The 22,765-nt window shown below is 40.2% G+C and overlaps 1 protein-coding gene across 4 annotated transcripts in view; it reads left to right on the top strand.

The window, feature by feature from the left end:
• LOC126418510 (phosphorylase b kinase gamma catalytic chain, skeletal muscle/heart isoform) overlaps nucleotides 1-22,765 on the top strand; it is a 143,694-nt gene that overhangs the window by 109,318 nt on the left and 11,611 nt on the right. For all 4 annotated transcript variants that reach the window (XM_050085306.1, XM_050085308.1, XM_050085305.1 and 1 more), the window contains one exon: nucleotides 4,217-4,375. In XM_050085306.1, the coding sequence (XP_049941263.1) occupies nucleotides 4,217-4,375 (159 nt within the window). The remainder of the gene's footprint in view (nucleotides 1-4,216; nucleotides 4,376-22,765) is intronic.

Below are 22,765 nucleotides of genomic sequence, written 5' to 3'. Positions count from 1 at the left end.
TATTGAATAGGATTGGGGAGAAGAGAAGTTTGTGGCACAACTTGACCAGAAGAAGGGATCGGTTGGTAGGACATGTTCTGAGGCATCAAGTGATCACCAATTTAGTATTGGAGGTCAGCGTGGAGGGTAAAAATCGTAGAGAGAGACCAAGAGATGAATACACTAAGCAGATTCAGAAGGATGTAGGTTGCAGTAGGTACTGGGAGATGAAAAAGCTTGCACAGGATAGAGTAGCATGGAGAGCTGCATCAAACCAGTCTCAGGACTGAAGACCACAACAACAACAACAACAACAACAACACGCTATTTTAGTATTTCAATCGTAAGTCGATTAGCTAGAAATACATCTTTCCTATTTTCTGTGAAATCCGACTGTGAGGAAGAAAAGCGTATAGCACGTTGTTCTGGTATTAGCTACCACGAAGGTCGAATGCCCAGCAGAGGAACTGAACTTAGATGACAGTAAGGGGGCACAGTGGCCACACTTTGCTGTACTCACATGGTAAGTGCGCCATCTCCTCAGGTCACATGAACACAGTGGCCAATAGTGTTCACGTGGCTGGTATAGAGGCAACCATCCAGTGCACAGCTGGTCAGTTCAGTGCTTGCACTTGATATTGTTGGATCTTTCTTTGCTTTACTAGGACGGTTTTGGTAACTACCCTGCTTGGTCACATCTTGGATTTGTCTCCGCTGCTCTGGGTCGTGTCATCATCAGTGGCGGTATGGCAATGGCTTAGCTTAACAATTTGTCATCATCTAGGTTGTTGGTTCTTGTCGCAGTCTTTCGTTTGTCCACAGTGTGTCTCTTGCATTTCACTCGCCTACTGTTAGTCTAGGTTACTCCTCTGTAGGCAGCTCTTCTGGCTGGTGGCTTTTTCTGTGTCTCGATTTCTTCCAGGGTTACAACATGCATATTGGTATCTGGCTGCTCATAGATATAGCAGTTGTATATACAACATTTGTTTAAAATATATATAATGAGAAAGACATTATATATATATATGATATCAATATAATAGAGGGAAACATTCCACGCGGGAAAAATATATCTAAAAACAAAGATGATGTGACTTACCATACGAAAGCGCTGGCAGGTCGATAGAAACACACACACACACAAAATTCTAGCTTTCGCAACAAACTGTTGCCTCATCAGGAAAGAGGGAAGGAGAGGGAAAGACGAAAGGATGTGGGTTTTAAGGGAGAGGGTAAGGAGTCATTCCAATCCCGGGAGCGGAAAGACTTACCTTAGGGGGAAAAAGGACGGGTATACACTCGCGCGTGCGCGTGCGCGCGCGCACACACACACACACACACACACACACACACACACACACACACACACACACACACACACACATATCCATCCACACATATACAGACACAAGTCTGCTCGGATTCCACATTACCACTGTAGCCCCCCTTTTTCCAGTTGGATAACCAATTAGGGACATGCAAGTTGCCTGAGCGATATCTAGTTGACTGCAGGCATTTCAGAACAGCTGTGTAGTGGGAAAATGTAAAGTCCTGTGATTTACAATTATTTATGGATAGAGTAAAACATAGCATGGGGTGCAGCACTACTTCATTTATATAAAAAAAGGTTTTGCAGCAGATGACTCAGCTTTCTGCTTTCTTTGAGTGAAATCTAGATGCAAACACGATTCTCTGTGTGGTAAGGCCTAATATATTATTTGTTTGGACACTTCTAAATTATACAGAAGACTAGTAAACAAATCACCACTGATGAAAAAGAGATTTAGGCTTTTTAAAGCTATTAAAGACATGGGCGTGATCTTCTTGAATGGAATTCAAAAATTTCTTGTAGAGGAAATACAAGATTTCAAAATGTTTCTATAGATGGTTGAGGGGTGCATTTCGAAGTCATACAATTTCTGCTGCCTCAGATTACCAGCAGCAAATCACACTCCTAATTCACTCCAAGGTCTTTGAACATCAGCCAGTTACTTGCTCATGTATCATAATAAATAACAAAAAGATAACCATCTCATCATAATGTGAAGCGAGACTTAACAATATGAAATGAACAAATATTTTTAACCAGTAGTTTACTTGCAATTGTTTGAGAACAAATGCATAGCATAAAAACAAGCAAATCCAAAATATGTGAAGTTTTATTTTTTTTATGCTTCAAGAAAAAAGTTTCTGAAAAAGTACTTCAGCAACGTTGCTTCGTTGCTTCATTTACATTCAGAACATTGTTTCAGCAGCATAGCAGATGCCTCAGCATTTAGCTTCTAGCTTTCCTTGAATCAAACTTATATGTGGACAAAGGTCTTTGCATGGCACGGCTGAGAAGTCTGTCATAATGTGTCCACAACAAAGAATTGTGGCAGTGAGTCTCAACAGTGCATTACGGCGCATACTGAGGCTCACAAGAGGAGTATTGTAACACAATCTAAACATGTAGATCATGCATGTTTTTTCTTATTTCGAAAGGGCTCAAGTTTCCAGAAAACTCATAAAACTGACACAGATATGCACCCAGGAGACAACATGCATGGTGAAAGTAAGTGGACACACATCGAAGAAGTTCAAGGTGAGGACTGGAGTGCGACAAGGAGACTGCCTCTCCCCTCTCCTGTTTAACCTGGTACTGGAGAGAGCCCTGAGAGAGGTAGCAAGCCTAGAGACAGGAATACAGCTGGGAAGAAGGATCAACACCCTGACCTATGTGAATGATGTAGTTTTTATAGCAAATGGCAAGAACATTAATGGAAGAGGCAATGAGAGCAGGCCTGAAGTTGAATATGGATAAGACAAAATACCTCCTAGTTAGCAGAGAGAATGATGACAGACCCCTGAAGGTGGAGGACAAAGACTTTGAAAGGGTAAAAGACTAAATATCTCAGTGAAAGGTACGAGATAGACCAGGAAATTACTGCACGAATACAAGCAGGAAACAGGTCAAGGTTTGCTCTGGGAAAGCTGTTAAAGTCCCAGCTTCTATCGAGATCCTCAAAGACCAAGATCTACAAGACAATAATGCAACCTGTAGTCTTATATGGAGCAGAGACCTGGACCATCACCCAAAAGGTGGAAAGAAAACTCCTGACATTTGAGAATGCCATCCTCAGACAAATTTTTGGGCCAGTGAAGGATGGAGATGAATGGAGGAAAAGAAAGAACTGTGAATTGCAGGAGCTATACAAGTCGATGGACATCGTGGCGGTGATCAGAGAAAGAAGGCGGAAGTGGTATGGACATGAAATGCATCGAGAAGGAGGCAAAAGACCGTGGGGAAGACCACGACTCCAGTGCATTGATCAGGTCAGAGAGGATATGAGTACGCTGAGCCTGTCTAAAGAAGAATACATGGACCGATTAGAATATAATGTAAAATGTTTAAGTAAATCAATCAAGTACTTTTTGTAATGTTTGCTAACAACATTTCCCCTTTTTATATATGTATTAAAATACATGTATAAATATATGCATTTATTCAAATGCAACATTGTGTTAAAATTTCAAATCAGTCTACTGACTACTTCTCAAGTTTTGCAAGCACAGACATATGCAGGCTGAATTTTCATATAAAAAGATGTGTCCCTTGAACAAGAAGATGCTCATTTAAAACTTGAACCCTTTTAAAAGGTTGCTGCCATCTTTAATAAGCTATTGAGTCCTCTCAAAATGATTGCAGCCAAAATCTGTTTCATTATTTTGGTTCCTCATTATGTCAAGAATGAATATCATAAAGCTTGTTGAAGCTACTTTTTGATTGTAACCCTAAATAAAATTCATATATAAATTATAAATACAATGATGGGTTGTGCAGCACCAGACAGCCCTGAATCTGTGACCTGATCTATTGCTTATTGATTTCTACTCGACTCTTCCATTGTTTTCGGTCTCACGTGGCCACACATACACACAGCTGGGAGGGTTTGTAATGTGGTGTTTAAGTGTTATCTGGACAGTTTACAGCAAGTGTGTAGATGTGCGGCAGACACCAGAATAGTAGTGACCAGGTGGCGATTTCACTGGATTAAAGAAGCATTCTCCTCATCCTTTCAAATTCTTTGTAATGATTAAATGCACTTTGCTTTTCAAACGTTAGTGTTTTGTTAAAAGTCAACAATCATATTTTAATCATGTTTTCTTTTTCTTCTTCTCATGGTGTTATGATGGTAGTAGAACCTCAAGGTAATTATTGCTAATTTTATTACTCACACAAAACTGTACCTTGCAGGAACATAAAGAACAGAAATTTGATGCCCGCAAGATGTTCAAATTTGGAATCCTCTGTGTTCGAGCCATCGTACGAATTCAACGACTTCGCTTTACACCTGAGCCATTATCAATGGAAGTAGCAAGAGTTGACCCGTACAGGATAAAAGTACTTCGCAAGGTAAGGGACCTGATGCTCTTAAATTAACACTATATTAAGTCATATTTGAAGGTGAGTCAAATGAAAAATAGAAAAGAAAATAACAAAGTCAGTTGTTGTGTCAAAAGGAAAATTATCTGAGAGAATTCTTGGCCAGAACTTACTTACAGAAGAAATATCAGTACTGATGATAAAACATGTAAAGTACACACTTTATCGTAGCAGTCAGAACTAATAGTTCCCTCCCATGGTAAGAGGGGGAGGGGGGGGGGGGGGGGAGATAGGTTGGGAAAGGCTTAACCCCTCAACATAAAATCTGAGTTATCTCATTTTTATTGTTTTGATAGACACTTAAAATCCTGCATATACTCGAACAACTTAAGAACAGGCCATTGAGAAAATAAAACTTCACTTATATCCATATCATTACTGATACTTAGGTGTTCGGCAACTAGAGAGCATCTGTTCCTACATTTGTAACCTGCTTGTCATGTTTTGGTTGAGGTTATTGCCACTAGACATTGTGTTTACTAAGTACAATCTTGGATACCCAAAAATAAAATGTGCACTTGCAGGCTCCGTTCTGTACTTTCCTTCAGCCACTGGTCTTGAAAAAGGATGGCAATAGTGATCTTGAGTTTGGCATTGAATATAGTGGTTCCTAATGACTTGTTGATGGGATACTAACAGTAATCTCCTCCTCCGCCTCCTCCACAGAAAGCTGTTACGGAACACATGGTTAGACTTGATAGCTACACAGAAACTAAAAAATGACTTCAAGTTTCAGGACATTTTAGTCAAAGTCCTGCACGTTAGTGTACTTGGGATTTTATTAATGGTGACATTCAAAAATTTGCAAATCTGCAACACATTTAGATACAATCTCGGGCACAATCAGTGCAAGTTTAACAGTACCAAAAAAGTGTCAGAAGTCCAATTAAAAACAATTTGTTTGGTATTCTGCATAACCACTTGTGCACAGCATGGCCTCTCTCTTCATCAGTGGAACTTCTTACTGGCCAGCACTCCCTCTAGTGGTTCATATATATGAAAATAGGTTGGAGGAAAGATCTGATGAATGTAAACAGACTAAAACTATTGGTGAGTGTGGTGGATCCAGAAGACATTAAAACTTCAGGTTCGTGATTGTGGCAACTGTTGCTCTGACTGTACGTGGTTGTGCATTGAAATGTTGCAACACAGCAACTGCAGACAATGATCTGCATCATTTTCGTTTGATGACACAGCAAAGGCATATTTTTAGTAAGTTTAAGTATGGAGCACTATTGATGTCTGTAGTGACATGTAGTGCACTAAGGAGCCATCATTTTGTCACAGAAAGACAGTCAACAGAACCTTCCTTGCTGATGGCTTTGTGTGGAACTTCTTCAATTTGGGAAATGAGAAATGGCACCCTTCCTTATTTTCTATATTCATTTGTTTTTTGTGGTAATAGAACTAGATTTCATTCCTAGTGACAATTCTCATAAAAAAGGATCCACTTTTTGTTAAATGCACTACAGGAATGCTTCACATGCCTCAACAGCTTGCTATAGGATATTCATCCTGCAGACAGTTGTTAAATAGGTACACATAATGTATAATAATATAATATATAATCAGCATTACACATAGCCATATTGTTGGTGGAACCACTACTGAGAGGTATCTGTTGAGAGGCCAGACAAACGTGTGGTTCCTGAAGAGGGGCAGCAGCCTTTTCAGTAGTTGCAGGGGCAACTGTCTGGATGATTGACTGATCTGGCCTTGTAACATCAACCAAAACGGCCTTCTGTGCTGGTACTGCAAACAGCTGAAAGCAAGAGGAAACTACAGCCGTAATTTTTCCCGAGGGCATGCAGCCCTAGTGGATGGTTAAATGATGACAGCATGCTCATGGGTAAAATATTCCGGAGGTAAATAATTCCCCATTCGGAACTCCGGGCGGGGACTACTCAGGACGACGTTGTTAATCAGGAGAAAGAAAACTGGTGTTCTAGAGAGAGGAGCATGGAACATCAGATCCCTTAATCGAGCAAATAGGTTAGAAAATTTAAAAAGTAAAATGGGTAGGTTAAAGTTAAATATAATAAGAATTTGTGAAGTTCAGTGGCTGAAGGAACAGGACTTCTGGTCAGGTGAATACAGGGTTATAAATACAAAATCAAATAGGGGTAATGCAGGAGTAGATTTACTAATGAATAAAAAAATAAGAACACAGATAAGCTACTGTGAACAGCATAGTGAATGCATTATTGTAGCCTAGATAAGACACAAAGCCCACTTGTACAATAATACAAGTTTATATGCCAACTAGCACCGCAGATGAGGAGGAGATTGAGGAAATGTACGAGTGAAGAGAAATTAAACAGATAGTTAAGGGAGACAAAAATTAATAGTCATGGGGGACTGGAATTCCATAGTAGGAAAAGGTAGACAAGGAAAACTAGTAAGTGAATATGGACTGAGGGAAAGGAATTAAACAGGAAGCCGCCTGGTAGAACTCTGCACGGAGCATAATTTAATCATGACTAACACTTGGTTTAAGAATCATCAGAGAAGGTTGTATATGTGGAAGAGACCTGGAGACACTGGAAGGTAATGGTAAGACAGAGATTTTGGAACCAGGTTGTAAGTTATAAGACATTTTCAAGGGCAGATGCGGACTCTGACCACTATTTATTGATTATGAGCTGCAGATTAAAACTGAAGAAACTGCAAAAAGGTAGGATTTTAAGGAGATGGGACCTGGATAAACTGAAAGAACCAGAGGCTGTAGAGTGTTTCAGAGGGATCATTAGGGAACAATTGACAAGCACAGGGAAAAGGAATACAGTAGAAGAAGAATGGGTAGCTTTGAGAGATGAAATAGTGAAGGCAGCAGAGGATAAAGTAGGTAAAAAGATGAGGGCTGGTAGAGATCCTTGGGTAACACAAGATATATTGAATTTAATCAATGAAAAGAGAAAATATAAAATTGCAATAAATGGAACAGGCAAAACGGAATACAAATGTCTAAGAAATGAGATCGACAGGAAGTGCAAAAGGACTAAGCAGGGATGGCTTGAGGACATGTGTAAGGATATAGAAGCATATATCACTAGGGGTAAGATAGATACTGCCTACAAGAAAATCAGAGATCTTTTTAGAAAAGAGAACCACCTGTATGAATATCAGATGGCAAACCAGTCCTAAGCAAAAAAAGGGAAAGCAGAAAAGTGGAACAAGTATATAGGGGGTGTATACAAGGGTGATGTACTTGAGGGCAATATTATGGAAATGGAAGAGGATGTAGAGGAAGATGAGAAGGGGGATGTGATACTGGGTGAAGAATTTGACAAAGCACTGAAAGACTTAAGTCGAAACCAGGTCCAGGATCAGACAACATTGTGTTAAAGCTACTGATAGGCTTGGGAGAGCCAGCCATGACAAAACTCTACCATCTGGTGAGCAAGATGTATGCGACAGGAGGAATACCCTCAGACTACAAAAAGAACATGACAATTCAAGTTCCAAAGGAAGCAGTTGGTGACAGGTTTGAATATTAGTGAATTGTAACTTCCATAAGTCGTGGTTGCAAAATGCTAACACACATTCGTTACAGACGAATGGAAAAACTGGTAGAAGCCGACCTTGGAGATGATCAGTTTGGATTCCGGAGAAATGAAGGAACACGTGAGGCAGTACTGACCCTACGGCTTCTCATAGAAGCTAGGTTACGGAAAAGCAAACTTACGTTATAGTATTTATAGACTTGAAGAAAGCTTTCACAATGTTGACTGGAATACTCTCTCTATAATTCAAAAGGTGGCAAGGGTAAAATACAATGAATGAAAGGCTATTTACAATTTGTACAGAAACCAGATGGCTGTTATAAGAGTCATGGGGCACGAAAGGGAAGCAGTAGTTGAGAAGGGAGTGAGGTAGGATTGTAGCCTATCCCCGATGTCATTCAATCTGTATGTTGAGCAAGCAGTAAAGGGAACAAAAGAAAAATTTGGAGTAGAAATTAAAGTCCAGGAAGAAGAAATAAAAACTTTGATGTATGCTGATGACATTGTTACTCTGTCAGACACAGCAAGAAACTTTGAATGGACAGTGTCTTGAAAGGAGGATATAAGATGAACTCAACAAAAGCAAAATGAGGATGGTGGAATACAGTTTGAATTAAATCAGATGATGCGGTGGGAATTAGAGTAGGAAGTGAGACACTTAAAGTAGTAGATGAGTTTTGCTGTTTGGGAAGCAAAATAACTGAAGATGGTTGAAGTAGGGAGGATATAAAATGTGGACTGGTAATGGCAAGAAAAGCGTATCTGAGGAAAAGAAATTTGTTAACATCAAGTATAGATTTAAGTGTAAGGAAGTCCTTTGTGAAAGTATATGTATGGAGTGTAGCCATGAATGGAAGTGAAACATGGACAATAAATAGTTTAGACAAGATGATAATAGAAGCCTTTTAAATGTGGTGCTACAGAAGAATGCTGAAGGTCGGATGGGTAGATCAAATGACTAATGAGGAGGTACTGCATGGAATTGGGTAGAAGATAAATTTGTTGCACAACATGACTAGAAGAAGGGATCGATTAGTAGGACACATACTGAGGCATCAAGGGATCACCAGTTTAGTATTGGAGGGAAGCTTGGGGGATAAAAGTCATTGGGGGAGACCAAGAAATGAATACAGTAAGCAAATTCGGAAGGATGTAGGTTGCATTAGTTATTCGGAGGTGAAGAGACTTGCACAGGTTAGAGTAGCATGGAGAGCTGCATCAAATCAGGTTTTGGACTGAAGATCACAACAGCAGCAACAATGTATAATGCAGTGGGCAGAACAAAGACCAATGCTGACAGTTCCTGAAACGTTATCCAATGTCACTGGTGTGATGTGTATCACCCAGATGAATGGCATCATCCATGAATTCCATGCCATTCATTGGCTTTTATCTCCATTTGTAGACTTGCTGCTGTAGCAAACATGCTATGCTTTACTGAACTATCATTTTAGAAGGAATTTTAAAATCTCTAAATGATTAATGGAAAATATCATAAAAAGATGTGAAACAAATGCTAACAAAGAGATAGAGGGGCTGGCCAGTACTTACCTCAGCTCAGCTCAGCACAGCCAATAGATAGTTTTGTGTATCTATCGGCTGTATTTTAAAATCTCTCTCTGTTATGACTTTCTATCAAATATTAAAATAGTTTTTTATCCTCTTCTTCACCAAGGACAGGCATGGAGAGCATGAGTCCCCAAGCCATTACAGTATTTCTTTTCCTTTGCTGCAATTCTAATCTTTTACTATTACTCTCCTCTGGAATGGTCAGTAGGAGATGGCTAATCTATTGGGCACTGTTTGTAGCTACATATGTTATGATGATGATTATTATTATTATTATTATTATTATTATTATTATTATTATTATTATTATTTCCTGCCAGCTGACTCGTGTTCAGTCCCCATTTACCAATCTGATTTTGATTCTCTCAAAATTTTACAGTAGTGCAGGCCAAGCTATAAGTGCCACCCACATTCCTTCCATTGCGCCGTCCTGTCTGAGGCATCTTTCTGTTATGTGTTTCAAATTAGACATCCAAAACCAAACATGGTAGCAATCCATTGTGGGCAAATGTCAGGTACCCATACCATTGTAGCTTGCTGACAACACAGGGAATACACTGTTGGAGCTGAAACCTCCCCTTGCATGCCAGATGAAGACAATCAAACTTTCTGATACTGGTGGCCACAAGATGCCAGAAGTATCATGAGAGAAGATAGTTTTAATGCAGAAATGTTTGGCCCAAAGACCTCTCCTGGCCATTTCCAATAGAAATATCAATCTTATACCAAAATAGTCTGAGTCACCAGTGTCTAGATTTTCTGTCAATTGCATATAAACTATTCATCATGTCCGCTTTATCGACACATCCCATGTTCGAATTATAAGATTTCACTATCTGTGGGCAAAGTATTTTTGTAATTGTGCCATCCTTTTCTTTCCTACCAACTTCTTTCAAAGTTACAGGTGAGTCAATTGTTGATAGTAACGTGACAACACATTTATCTTTCCATTTCATGCATGCATTCCCATCAGAACGAACTGACCACTCACTTTCTCCTCTTCACAACTCATTGTCCAGTTTCAGTGGAGGAAGTCCTTTTCTGTGGGCTCTAATGGTACTACAGGCTAGGATAACATCAAGTTTTAGTGTCTGCAAATGTGGAATACTAGTAAAAAAAATTGTCAAAATGTGTGATATCCTTTGCCTTCTAAGCCTTTACACAAATTTCTTACAATCCTCTCTCCCAAATGTTTCTCCACTGCACCATCTGATTTCCCAGTATATACCTCAAAGTCACAGATATATCCCATTTTGTCAGCTCTGACCCATGTTTTATACCCCCTCTTGATGAGCTTTTGAGGCAGATACTGTTTGAATGATATTCGCCCTTTGAATTTCACCACACATTCATCAACAGATTGCTCCTTAGTTGGAGCATAACATTCTTTGAACCTTGTCAGTAATTGATTTATTAGTGGTCTAATTTTATACAATTCGTCATAACATTTATTCCCTTTTTGTGGCATAAGGGCATTGTCATTTACATGTATATGAGATAAAATCTAGCTGAATCTTTTCAATGACATAAGCAAGAAATGTACTGATCTGAGTTCGTTGTGTGATGACCAGCAATCACGATATGTGCAAGGTTGTTTGATACCCATTAGAATATTTATAGCCAAAAACACCTTGAGTTCATCTTTTTCAAGAGGTCTTTAATTCTTACCTTTCTGAGTCGCATAAAGATTAGTCTGGAATACTGTGTGTGCCAGCATATTGTCCCCAAATAGATATAAAAAGAAATCAACTGGCAGCATACCTTCACCTTCAGTTTTCCTTTGACACCAACTTCCTCTAAAAAATCAACAGAATGCATCGTACTATTATCCCGTGCCCATATAAAATGCACAGACCTTATTAGTGGCACGTTATCTTCAGAACCAAAACTGAATCACTGTCATTTTCAGAACTGTTATCACTTTCACTTTCAGAAACAACATTAGATATCACTGGTCTTGGCACTTGTGAATCAAGATCACTATCTCCAGCCAAAACATCACTTTCATTATCACTGGTACTGTCAGTCTCAGAGTCCACATCCGAAGGAATTTCTTCTAAAAGACACACCAGACCTTCCTCATCCTTTAATTTGCGAGAAAACATTTCGCGAAACTGAAATAAAAAAAATGATAAGCTTCTAATACTACCCCTTCAGCCGCAGTGGTTTCAAACGAAACCACCAGAGTAAATACGGAAAAAGCACATGATTTTCATTATTGTTGCAATACATATAGCATGTACTTACATAAGAAAGTATTATGAATTTGTCCCATGTGTGAAACTTACATTTAAAAGACAAATTCAATCACCAATCAAGAAAAAGAGAACCAGCACACCAAAAGCAAAATGGCGCTTATACTTGAATCGCTAACTGCAACCACGTGAGAAATATTGACGTAGTTCAAATGTTCATCGCTAGATGGCAGCACCATCTACATCCAGAAGCGTGGCTAAGAATGTAGCCACTATGCTCTTGCCACAAAATCAAAATATCACGTGTGGCTTCAAAGGAAACCACATCGTCACAAAGGGTTAAGAGGAAGGTGGGGACATTCTATATCCATAAAGGCCTGGAAGGACGTGCTGGGAGCCTGAAGTCTATTAAGCGGCTACAGAATGGTTCCCTACTGGTCGAGACTAACAGGGCAAAGCAGGTGGAACTACTTACGAAGACTGAATAATTGGGTGAATAGAATGTAACTGTTGAACTGCATAACTCCCTTAACTCTAGCAAGGGTGTGGTCACATGCTGTGACATTATGGATATCGACAGCCAAACTTAAACAGGAATTGGCATTACAGGGGATAGTGAACGTAGCGCAAAGGATGTGTAGGAATAATGGAGAAATTGAGAAGACTGCTACCTTCATTGTTATCTTTAATTCTCTAACATTGCCTGACCACATCATGACAGGTTTCCTCCAACTTAGGGTTAGACCTTATGTACCTAACCCTATGCGGTGCTACAAATGCCAGCATTTTGGTCATATAATGCCGAGTTGCTGGGGTGAAGCAACCTGTGGGAAATGTGGAAAGGCAGCCCATGAAGTTGGAATTGACTGTCCATCTCCAGCAGTCTGTGCTAACTGCTCTGGGAGCCACCCAGTCTGGAGCTGAGATTGCCCAGTTTTTCCACAGGAATGAAAAATTCACCAAGCGGATCCTCTGTGCTGAAGCCAAAAACAAATATAAGGTGACGAAAGCTCCCGTCTTTACCACTTCTTTTGCTTTCATGGCGCAGAAACCTGTTTGTAAGGTCAACACCTCGACGCAGACATCGTCTAGTGTACAACCATTCACAACCAGCACCTGTACTTGCAAGTGTACATGCCAAGGCAAAATGAGTAAGGATAAAGCAATCCAAGCTGCTGCCCCAGAAAAGACCAGCAACAGTTCGGTAGTGAGTGTCAAGGAGGCACACGACAAGCAGGGTGCCTCTCAATGCCCCTTTTCCCCTCTCATACTTGAAGAGACAGGATGCAGGGAAAGTTTCACAACATTCGGGTCAAAAGCTGTCCCGAGCACCTTCAGGTGTCCTTTCACATCTCACTGATGAGAAGGACATCATGGAGTTAGACATCTTGGATCCAGGCAGCCCATCCACTCTCCCTCTCTTTATAAGTGCTTCACCTCTGTGGTGCAAAGATAGGGGTAAATTAAAACCAAATCGATGAAGTGGCTCTTGTCCTACAGTGGAACTTGCAGGGGTTTAGGATGCATGTGGAGGAAATCCATCTCTTATCTCAGGGCAGACCACTGTGTCTGTGTCTCCAGGAGACTCATTTCTATCAATTGTACACCCCTTTGTTACGAGGTTATGTACTCCACAAAAAGGACAACCTGAATGGAGAGGGAGCTAGAGGAGGCATAGATATTTTCATCAGTACTACCACTTCTCACCTCTCTCACTTGCAATGACTTTACGAGCAGTTGCTGTATCAGTGCACGTTGGAGATGGGCAAACTCATTCATCCATGGGAACTAGTTCACTGGTGATGGCTCCTTTTTGGGAACTGTTCCCTTTTACTCATTCACTGTTCATTGGTGCATGGTATATGGTTCTTAAGAAAAATTGAAAATTAGTAGCCTAGTTGACTGAAGAGGAAGGCGCCCAGAGGGGGCACTTGGCTCCCCTCTGGAGTACAGAGTTTTTATTAATTACAGAATTCTCACACATTTGTAAAAGCAGTTTTCGTGATAAAAATCTCTCATTTAGGCAACTGTAGCATAATGTGGCTGACCACAGTGAAATAATATAAGATGGTGCATGAAAAACTGGACCCGAGTACAGACTGCTCGACAATTACGCACAATTTATTGACCGCTATGAGCACAGTAGATAAACATGTAATAATTAGATAGTAAAGAAATAACAAATAAGCTAACACAAACAACTACTTCGAAACAATAGATGACGATTGGTGAACGACAATGAGCAGTCTACTACTCGGGGCCGATTTTTCTTGCACTACCTTGTACCACTGAAATAATATTGTAGAAGTTATCGTACTCTCTTTACAAAATATGACACGAGACACTTGACTACGGAGTGCGAGCTTCACTCGGTTGTAAGTCTGTGTGCCTTCCATAACAATGAGCATGTTGCTTTACCGTGGATAAAAAAAACGGCAGAAAATGGCCACTCATGTGTGCCGTGCTGACTTCCTTTGCATGTGTAGTAACAAAAAAATTGCCTTTTTATAAACGTCTTCTGCTGTTTATCAAAATAGTGAAGTAAGCCTATATTCCCTTCTGTTACCTGAAAAGATGTCTGTATTACATACCACGTAATTTTATATAATTATAAAATACATTTTAATTACTGGTCATGTATGCTGAATAGAATAGGAAGAGAACCAGAAGTCCACAGTTGAAAAAAGGTTTGAAACAGATCTAGAATGGGCATCTGCAGCGAATGAAATGAACAACAACTCGATGCTAAGCTAACTAGAAACAGTCGGCAGTGGAACTGTGACGAGTGGCCACGCAAAGAAGCAAAGAAGGAAAAGTCCGGCTGAGGGAGACCGAGACAGAGATAGGAATGGGACTGAGGCTGGAACGAGACCGGCTGTTGTGCTGTTGCGGGAACGAGACTGACTGTTTTCCATTCCCGGGAACTATAAGTAGAAACCCACGACTGAAGTGAACTATGAAAGTCCGTTCCTTAGAATTCGTTCCTCACACCTTCCGTTCGTATTGGTGAACCATTCCTTTGGACCCATTAGTTTGCGAACAACACGTCTCTAGTGCACGTGCGTCATCCATTGACAATATGTTTCCTTTACATGCCCCCACATGATGCACTTGATGAAGAGCCCCTAACCGACCTTGTTACACAGCTACCCTGCCCCTTCATCCTCTGTGGTGATTTTAATGAACACGGTGTGCTTTGGGGCTCTGCAACAAGCTGCCCCAGTGGTGGAGCAATTGAGAGGCTTCTTGTGTCTTCATATGCATACTTGCTAAATGCAGGACAGAACACTCACTTCTGCACAGCAACTAGGTTATTCTCTGCCATTGATCTCTCGCTTTGCTCTCCAGCTCTTGCTCACACTGTTCAATGGGAGGTGGTCAATGACTTGCACTGATCACTTCCTGATCTGGATTCACCTGATGGATAGGGTAGAACCCAAAAGGAAACCACCGCGATGGGTGCTCAGAAGAGCTGACTGTACACTTTATAGCCAATTGGTCCAGTTTGAACATGAGCGAATGTCAAGGCATGGGTGGATCGTATTACCAAAATGATCCACCACACCGTTGCACCATCCGTTTCACAGTCCACGGCACAACAGAAGAGGCAACCTGTTCCTTGGTGGAGTGCCGAATGCCTCTCTGCAATCAGGACCAGGTGTGCGGCTCTGTGTAGCTTCAAGTGTCGGCCAGCTGCAGAGCCTTTCGGGTGGCGAGGGCAGAGTGTCGCCGAATTATTCGAGAGGGCAAGAAGAGGCCGTGGCAACAGTTCCTGAACACCATTAATTGTTTCACCAAAAGTTCCGTTGAATGGGAGACCATCAGGAGAATTTCTGGGATAGGAGGCAGGTGCTCCATGGCTGCTGTAATGAAGAACAGCACTCTCTAAACCAATCCATAAGGCATTTTCTAGACTATGGCAGTGTATTTTGCCACAGTTACTGCAACAGGCAGTCAGGATGCAGGTTTCCAGCGCCATAGAGCAGTTGCTGAGAGGTGTAGTTCGGACTTCTGGTCCGATGAAGATTACAACTACCCATATTCCATGTGGGAGCTGGATTCTGCATTGTCTGTGGCTCCTGACACATCCCCTGGTTGCAACAGGATTCATTACAGTATGCCGTGGCACCTCACAAGACGAAACAAAGATATCGTCCTCGCACTTTTTATTGCCATTTAGGCATCACGTCGCTTTCCCAACTCATGGCCCGAGGTAATTTTAATTCGTCTTTTAAAACCTGGGAAAGATGGCACATGCCTGAGTAGTTACCATAGCATTGCCCTCATTAACTGCATGGGGAAGATTTTGGAGCAGACGGTCAGCTGCTGCCTTGTCTGGATATTGGAATATAGGCAACTCCTTAGTCGCTTTCAGTGTGGGTTCAGGAGGTATCGCTCCATCTTTGATAACCTTGCTCTCCTGGAGGCAGCTGTACAACAGGGTATTGTATGCCAGCATCACCTTCTAGGTATATTTTTTGACGTCGAGAAGGCCTACAATACTATTTGGAGGCACCTTATCCTGGAGCAGCTTCACGAATTGCGTTTTTGTGGTTGTCTTCCCAGTTTTATTCAGTCCTTTCTCTTGCCATGATATTTTAGATATGAGTTGGTGATGTCCTGTCTGATTGCTTTGATCAGGAGAATGGTGTCGTTTCAAATTATCGTTTTAAGTGTGACCATCTTTGCTGTAGCTATTAATAGCATTACGTCCATAGTGAAAAATCGTGTCCAGTGTTCTTTGTCTGTGGATGACTTCTGTGCGTTTTGCTCTTCGGGCTCTTCACCACATCAGTTGCAACTAACTCTTCGACGTTTGGACAAATGGGTGCAGAAGAGTGGTTTTAAGTTTTCCACCAAGAAGTCTGTTGTGTTCTTTTTAACCATTCTCATTCAATTTTAAACTTTCCTGAGTTGTTTACAGACATGGTGAGGTTTCTGGGCCTCATATTTGACTCTTAAGTGTTGGTGGTTACCACATCTTAAAGACCTGAAAAAACAATCACTTAAGTATTTTAAAATGCCTTAGCCACAGTACATGGAGAGCAGACAGGACTTCTCTGCTCCGGTTTTATAGAGCATTTATGTGATCTTGGCTCGATTATGGGTGCACAGTGTATGGGACTGCGAGACCTTCTTATTTTAGACGTGGTGCATCGTGAAGGGATTCGGTTGGCCACTGGGGCATTCAGAACAAGCCCCATACCAAGCCTCTGTACAGAGGCTGATGAACCGCCACTTCATGTCAGCGATGGCTACGTACGGTGTGCCAGGCATATAAAACAGTCCACACCACACATACCTGCATATCATACTGTTGCTCAGAAAGGCTTTTTCGTAACCGGCAACAGGCAAGAGGCCCTATGGGATTCGTGCACAGGATTGCCTTCTAGAGACGGGTTTCTTCATGTTTTGCATCATGATGGGAGCAGATTTCCACTCGGCTTCTCTGGAGGCCCAGACTTGATGAATTTTAAGGAAGATTGTAAGTCTCTGTTTATTAACATTTTAGATATGTGTCATTGTTTCACAGTAGTGTCCACTGGTGGCTCCAAACAAGGGAATTCCCTTGGCTGCTCTGTCATGTTCCCCAACCACATCCTGATGAGTATACTGTTTTCTCAGTAGATTTCCACACGATCCTGAAGGCACTGAAGCAGATGCGGCATATTCGGGGCAAACAGTTTCTCATTTGCTCCAATTCCCATAGTGCCTTACAATTGTTACAGAACCTGTACACAGCTGTGGAGTTGGTCTGGCTGATATATGACCAACTGTACTTGCTCCAACAGCAAGGTAAGCAAGTGTCACTCTGGTGGGTGCCAGGTCATGTAGGGATATAGGGAAATGAACAGGCCAATCAGACTGCCAAGGAAGCCTGCAAAGGACAGGATGTGGCAAAGTATCCTACACCCTTGCAAGCTGTCGTTTCTGCCCTACACAGGAAGTGCATGCAGTTGTGGGAGGAGAAATGGCTAGTGATGACAGCCAATAAGCTGAAGTTGGTGAAGTCAGCAACCCAGCCATGGTGATCCTCCTGGGATGAAATGACCCTCACGAGTCATAGAATTGGGCACTGCCCTCTCACACATAGCTTTTTACTATGGCAAGAGGATCCCCCATTTTGTGATGCTTGTGGCATGCACATCTCTATCCACCATATTTTAATTAAGTGCATTTTATATTGTGATGCAGGGTCAGAAGCAAATATTGGTGGGTATCTGCCCTCTATTTTATCTGATGATGAGATGAGTGTGACTAAGATTTTAAAGTTTGGTGATGTCTCTGGACTCTGGCCTAAACTTTTAGGCTGGAAGTTTTAGTGTGTTGCAGAGTGACTGGCTTCTCTTATTTTTTTTTATTCTTGTGGTCAGCCATCTGCTGGCTGGCTTCTCCTTTTTTTATTCTTGTGGTCAGCCAGTCATGGCCATCTGCTAAATTGTTCTGACTCCTTATACCACTTTCTTCATGTGTTAATATTTTACTACTGATGCAATACTTCATTCAATGGTTGTGTGTAGGTATGCACATAGTTTTCCAACTTCTGTTACTCGTGTTTTACGTGCTGTTTTATCTTCCTGATTTGTGTATTTTACTGACACTCATCTCAATCTCTCTTCACGCAAGCACTAAAGACCTTGCTGTCGTGCGCCCATGTATCCATGTACATGTGATTGTGTACACTGTGATTGTGGATGTGGGACTCACCTAAAAACACTACCCTGCTTGATAGGTGCCCTGGTGTCACTGCTGGCTTGGTTGTCTGTTGATCAGAATACCACTCTCCATGAAAAACATGATCATAACAACATCTGTTGATAGTTTGTGTGATTATATCGTGAATTAGACATGGGTCGGAGAAATAGCAGTTTGTTTCCATAATTTTATACACTAGTGTATATGGACATTGCTGGTGAAAGTGTGGAAAATTAATTGAATGTAGTTTCTAACTACACACTAAGTTAATATGACTAAGTCAAAGAGAAGAATCTTGGTGCATTGGATCTCTACTCATTGCTTAATCTCTGTACCTGGGTAGGCAAGACATTATAAAGTGATAGTTCCTGTCAGATACTTTCATAGATTTACAATTGACCACTCAGTGTTCAGAGACAAGGGTTACCCCTGTCCTACATGGCAACATTTTCTAAAGTTAAGTGAAAAGTAATTACATTTTGCAAATTTCACAAACAAGTTAACTGAAAAGTACATAAGTGAGCTTTTCACTTCAAAAAAAACTTTATTGCATTCTCCTCTGTTCTAATCAGTGCTAATGGAAATTCATTAACTGTTACATGTTCAACAAGTGAAGAATATCTCTCCTTCCACTCCAACATGCAAATAATGACACAGTTTCTGAAAATAGTCTTTGGAGACACTGCCTATAATTAGGGCATATTTCACTGGGAAACATGGTTGTCAGCTACAACAGACAAAACATGTTAATATATGGGTGTAAGTTCTGGGTATATGTGGCTGGGAGGCAGTTCCTTCAAGAAGTCCACAAATTTCGGGTACATCACTACCTAATATTAGGACACAGAAGAAAAATAATGCATTCTACTTTAAACATGGGCTGTGCTGGATATTCTGCTTATTAATAATTTTTATCAATCCATGGTTCATTTCTCACAGAAAAAAAAATGCCTATGTGTAGTACTGCAAGACACTGGCAACCAACTGATTGCAGGGGGCTTCTGAAGCAACACACTAGATGAAAACAGTGAGAAATATCTCTTTGCAAGCCATATCACTACCTGGACTGTAAAACATTTCTCCACTTGTAACCTCTACTATAGGAGTCACTAGATAAGAGAGGCAGTGAAATAATTCATTCTTTAGTTTTAAGAACTTTGTCACAGTTGTTAATAAATAAATAAAGTGAGCTACAATAGGTGGGGGAAGAGCCTGGAAATTGATATCCTCTGTTCATTTTTCATTACATACAATACCAGTGTCTTAGGCCTTGCAGTGAGAGACTGTTTTTAGGCCAAAATGCATTTATGTTTTAATATAGTCACCTTACAGGGCAGCGCACTTTGTCCAAAATTTGTCTGATGAGTAGTAAAATTCCATCTCTAAAGTGTGATTCTGGAAGGTCTGCAAAATACCTATCTACAGCTGCCATAACATCTTCACTGGACACAAAATGTTTTCCAACCACAAATTTCTTTCGTTTTAAGTTTGTACTCTTGAATGAAGTGCACATTGCACGACTTCTAAACAGCCATAAAAGTGGAATATTCCATTATTGACTCTCAACTTAAAATCATTGCACAAAATGTATGAACGCAATAAAAACAAAATTTAATAAATACTAGTGCCATCCCCATGTCAGGCAGCAAAGTTTTTATCTCGGCTGCCTGTTGCTGAACATAATATGCTCTCATTCTTTAACTTGAGAAGCCTTGGAGATGTATTCTGAAACTTATGATTAAAAATGAGTAGGATAAACAGCTGAATAAAATGTCAGCAGCAGCCTGATGATGCCCCAAACATTTGTTATTTATTTATCATCCAGTGATTCTGGCCCTGGTTTCAATTCTCCCTTAGAGCATTTTCTGTTCCTATTTATTGATCTTTATAACCCACTGACATAGAACATGGGCTAGAAATTTGCAGCAAAATCAGAAAAGGATGGTTGTTAGACTCATACATACTGAGAGAATCTGTGAGTTATAATCAATTGACCTGTCTTCAAATGCTATGAAACAAATGACCTTTGATTATAAATGAGGTACCTGCAAAAAAATGAAGAGTTAATTAAAACTGGCACTGCAAGAGGAGAAAGCTACCTTCAGATGCTACTAATTGTAAGCTGAGAAAGTATTCCAATTAGATTCTGCCATGGCTACTATCATGTCACCTGACTTTACAAGAACTAGAACTACTGCATTGCCCAAGCGGACAAATGCAAATTATTGTACGAATCAGAGAACACCAGCCATCTGTTCTGTGTGTCAAAAATATTCTTGTCAATAGATAAAGATACGATTAAAAATAACGTAGACTGGAACTTAGCCAATGATCAATTTGGCTTCACTGCAGGGAAGAGAACAAGAGAAGCAATATTGGCACTATGCCAAATTCTGGAAAGAAGATTTATAAGTAAACAGGAAAACATATATAGCACTGAAACTTCATGGCAGATTATAACTGTGTGCCAGACCAAGACTCGAACTCAGTCCGGCACGCAGTTTTAATCTGCCAGGAGGTTTCATATCAGTGCACACTCCACTGCAGAGTGAAAATCTCTTTCTGGAGATATATAGCATTCATTCACCCACAAAAGGCATCTGATATGGTTGATTGCAAGTTATCATTTAAAAAGCCATGCACAAAGTAGGACTTGACTGGAAGAACAGACAGTTAATTTTGAGTGTACACAAAAGTCAACTGGATGTTAACAGTAACCAGACGGAAGGAAAAAAAATCAAAGGAGAATAAGACGGGGGTGTCTTCTATCAGCTTATTTATTTAATATGTTCATCAGGGAGGAAATAACAACAATGAAAGGAAAGATAAAAGGGATAAAGATTGATGGTATTCACATTCACCGTATTGCATTTGCTGATGACATTGTGATAGTGTCAAACTTAAAGAAAACTGACTAAAATGCTTAAAGGCTTAAAAATCAAGAGACAGTGAAAAGAAAACTGAAAATAAATATCTAGAAGGCAAATGTCATGTTTGTGCACAGGAAAGGTGGTGGAGGTAAGACTAACATAAAAATAGGCAGTGGGCAACTTGAGGAAGTAACCAAATTTCACTGCCTCAGTAGCATTGTGGAGGTAATCAAGATGCCTTGAGGAAATCAAGAGATGAATAACACTGACTAAAAGTGCCTTTCAAAATAAGAAGCTTCTATTGAGCAAGCACATCAGCTTGCACTGGACGTAAGCAAATCAGGAGAAAGCTCATCTTGAAGCTGCAGATATGTGGTTCTGGAGGAGAATTACAAGAACTATCTTTACATTTTTCTACAAGATATTTTAGAAGGCAAAATAATAGGGAATGAGAGGTGACAGAGAAAATCCTATAAAAAAAAAAGTGATGTGTGAGATGGTATATTCTTCATACATGTAAATGAAGAGGACTGCTGAAGAGAGGAAGCTGCAGAAGCAAGTACAGTGGGGTCATTTATAAACACAAAAAAGTCAAAGGGCTTCTACTAGGGTGAACATGCTGAACAGAAAGGGCTAAACAAGGAATTACAAGAAAAATGAAATTTGTTTACAAGGGGTGCTATAAATGCACCACTGAAGTGGTATGTAGAATCTGAAGCTTTAAAATTACAAATTGCGTTGGTTTAAGAAATGCATTGTCACCTAAGGATCATTTAAAAAGTCAAGAGCAACAAAAAACTATTTACTGATAATGTTGTCACCTTATAAAGAAATAAGAGATCTGCAATTAGTGCAGACTTACACAAGTATAAGATATGTGTGCACAAGACAGACTGAGCTGCTGAGATCTGGGACTGTACCATGTGGAAGCCTGAGATGATACCTATCACAGTGGCCGAACTTGTAATCACAAAACACTAATATCTCACTGTGTAAAACACATTACCTACAAACTACCGTAAGAAAGATAAGCAGTTCTTCGTACTTTAAATTAAGTATAACTATGAACCTTTAGCACGGCAATGGAAGTTAAAGAGAGGCCAAGTATGAAACTGAATGTCAGTGAAAAACAGAACAAACCAACAGATTAATGTTAGTGAAATGATACAGGAAAGGTTGACCCAAGTCACAAAATGTTAATATGTTGTTTTATCATGTTATGCAAAATAATAATTACAATAATACGATATTACCTATTTGATCATACATCTGCTGAAGATTATTTCTGGCCCATCCACCACAGGATACGAGGAAAAAAGTGCAGAATTCTTAACTAGTGTGTTTATTTTCTGTTTAATTTTTACTATAATATCAGGACTATAGAATTAGCATTGCTTAAAGTATTCTCAACAGCAAGAGCAAAATGTTTCAGTTTAAACATATGAAGGTTCAACTATCTAAACTATAAATGTGTAACAAAAAAAATGATAAATGGCGTAAGAAGACTAGTAAGTTAGTATGCATGTA

This window comes from Schistocerca serialis, chromosome 9 (assembly GCF_023864345.2).
Source record: "Schistocerca serialis cubense isolate TAMUIC-IGC-003099 chromosome 9, iqSchSeri2.2, whole genome shotgun sequence".
Lineage (NCBI taxonomy): Eukaryota > Metazoa > Arthropoda > Insecta > Orthoptera > Acrididae > Schistocerca > Schistocerca serialis.
Note: the sequence above shows the minus strand (reverse complement) of the source record. Positions and strands in the feature narration are given on the sequence as shown.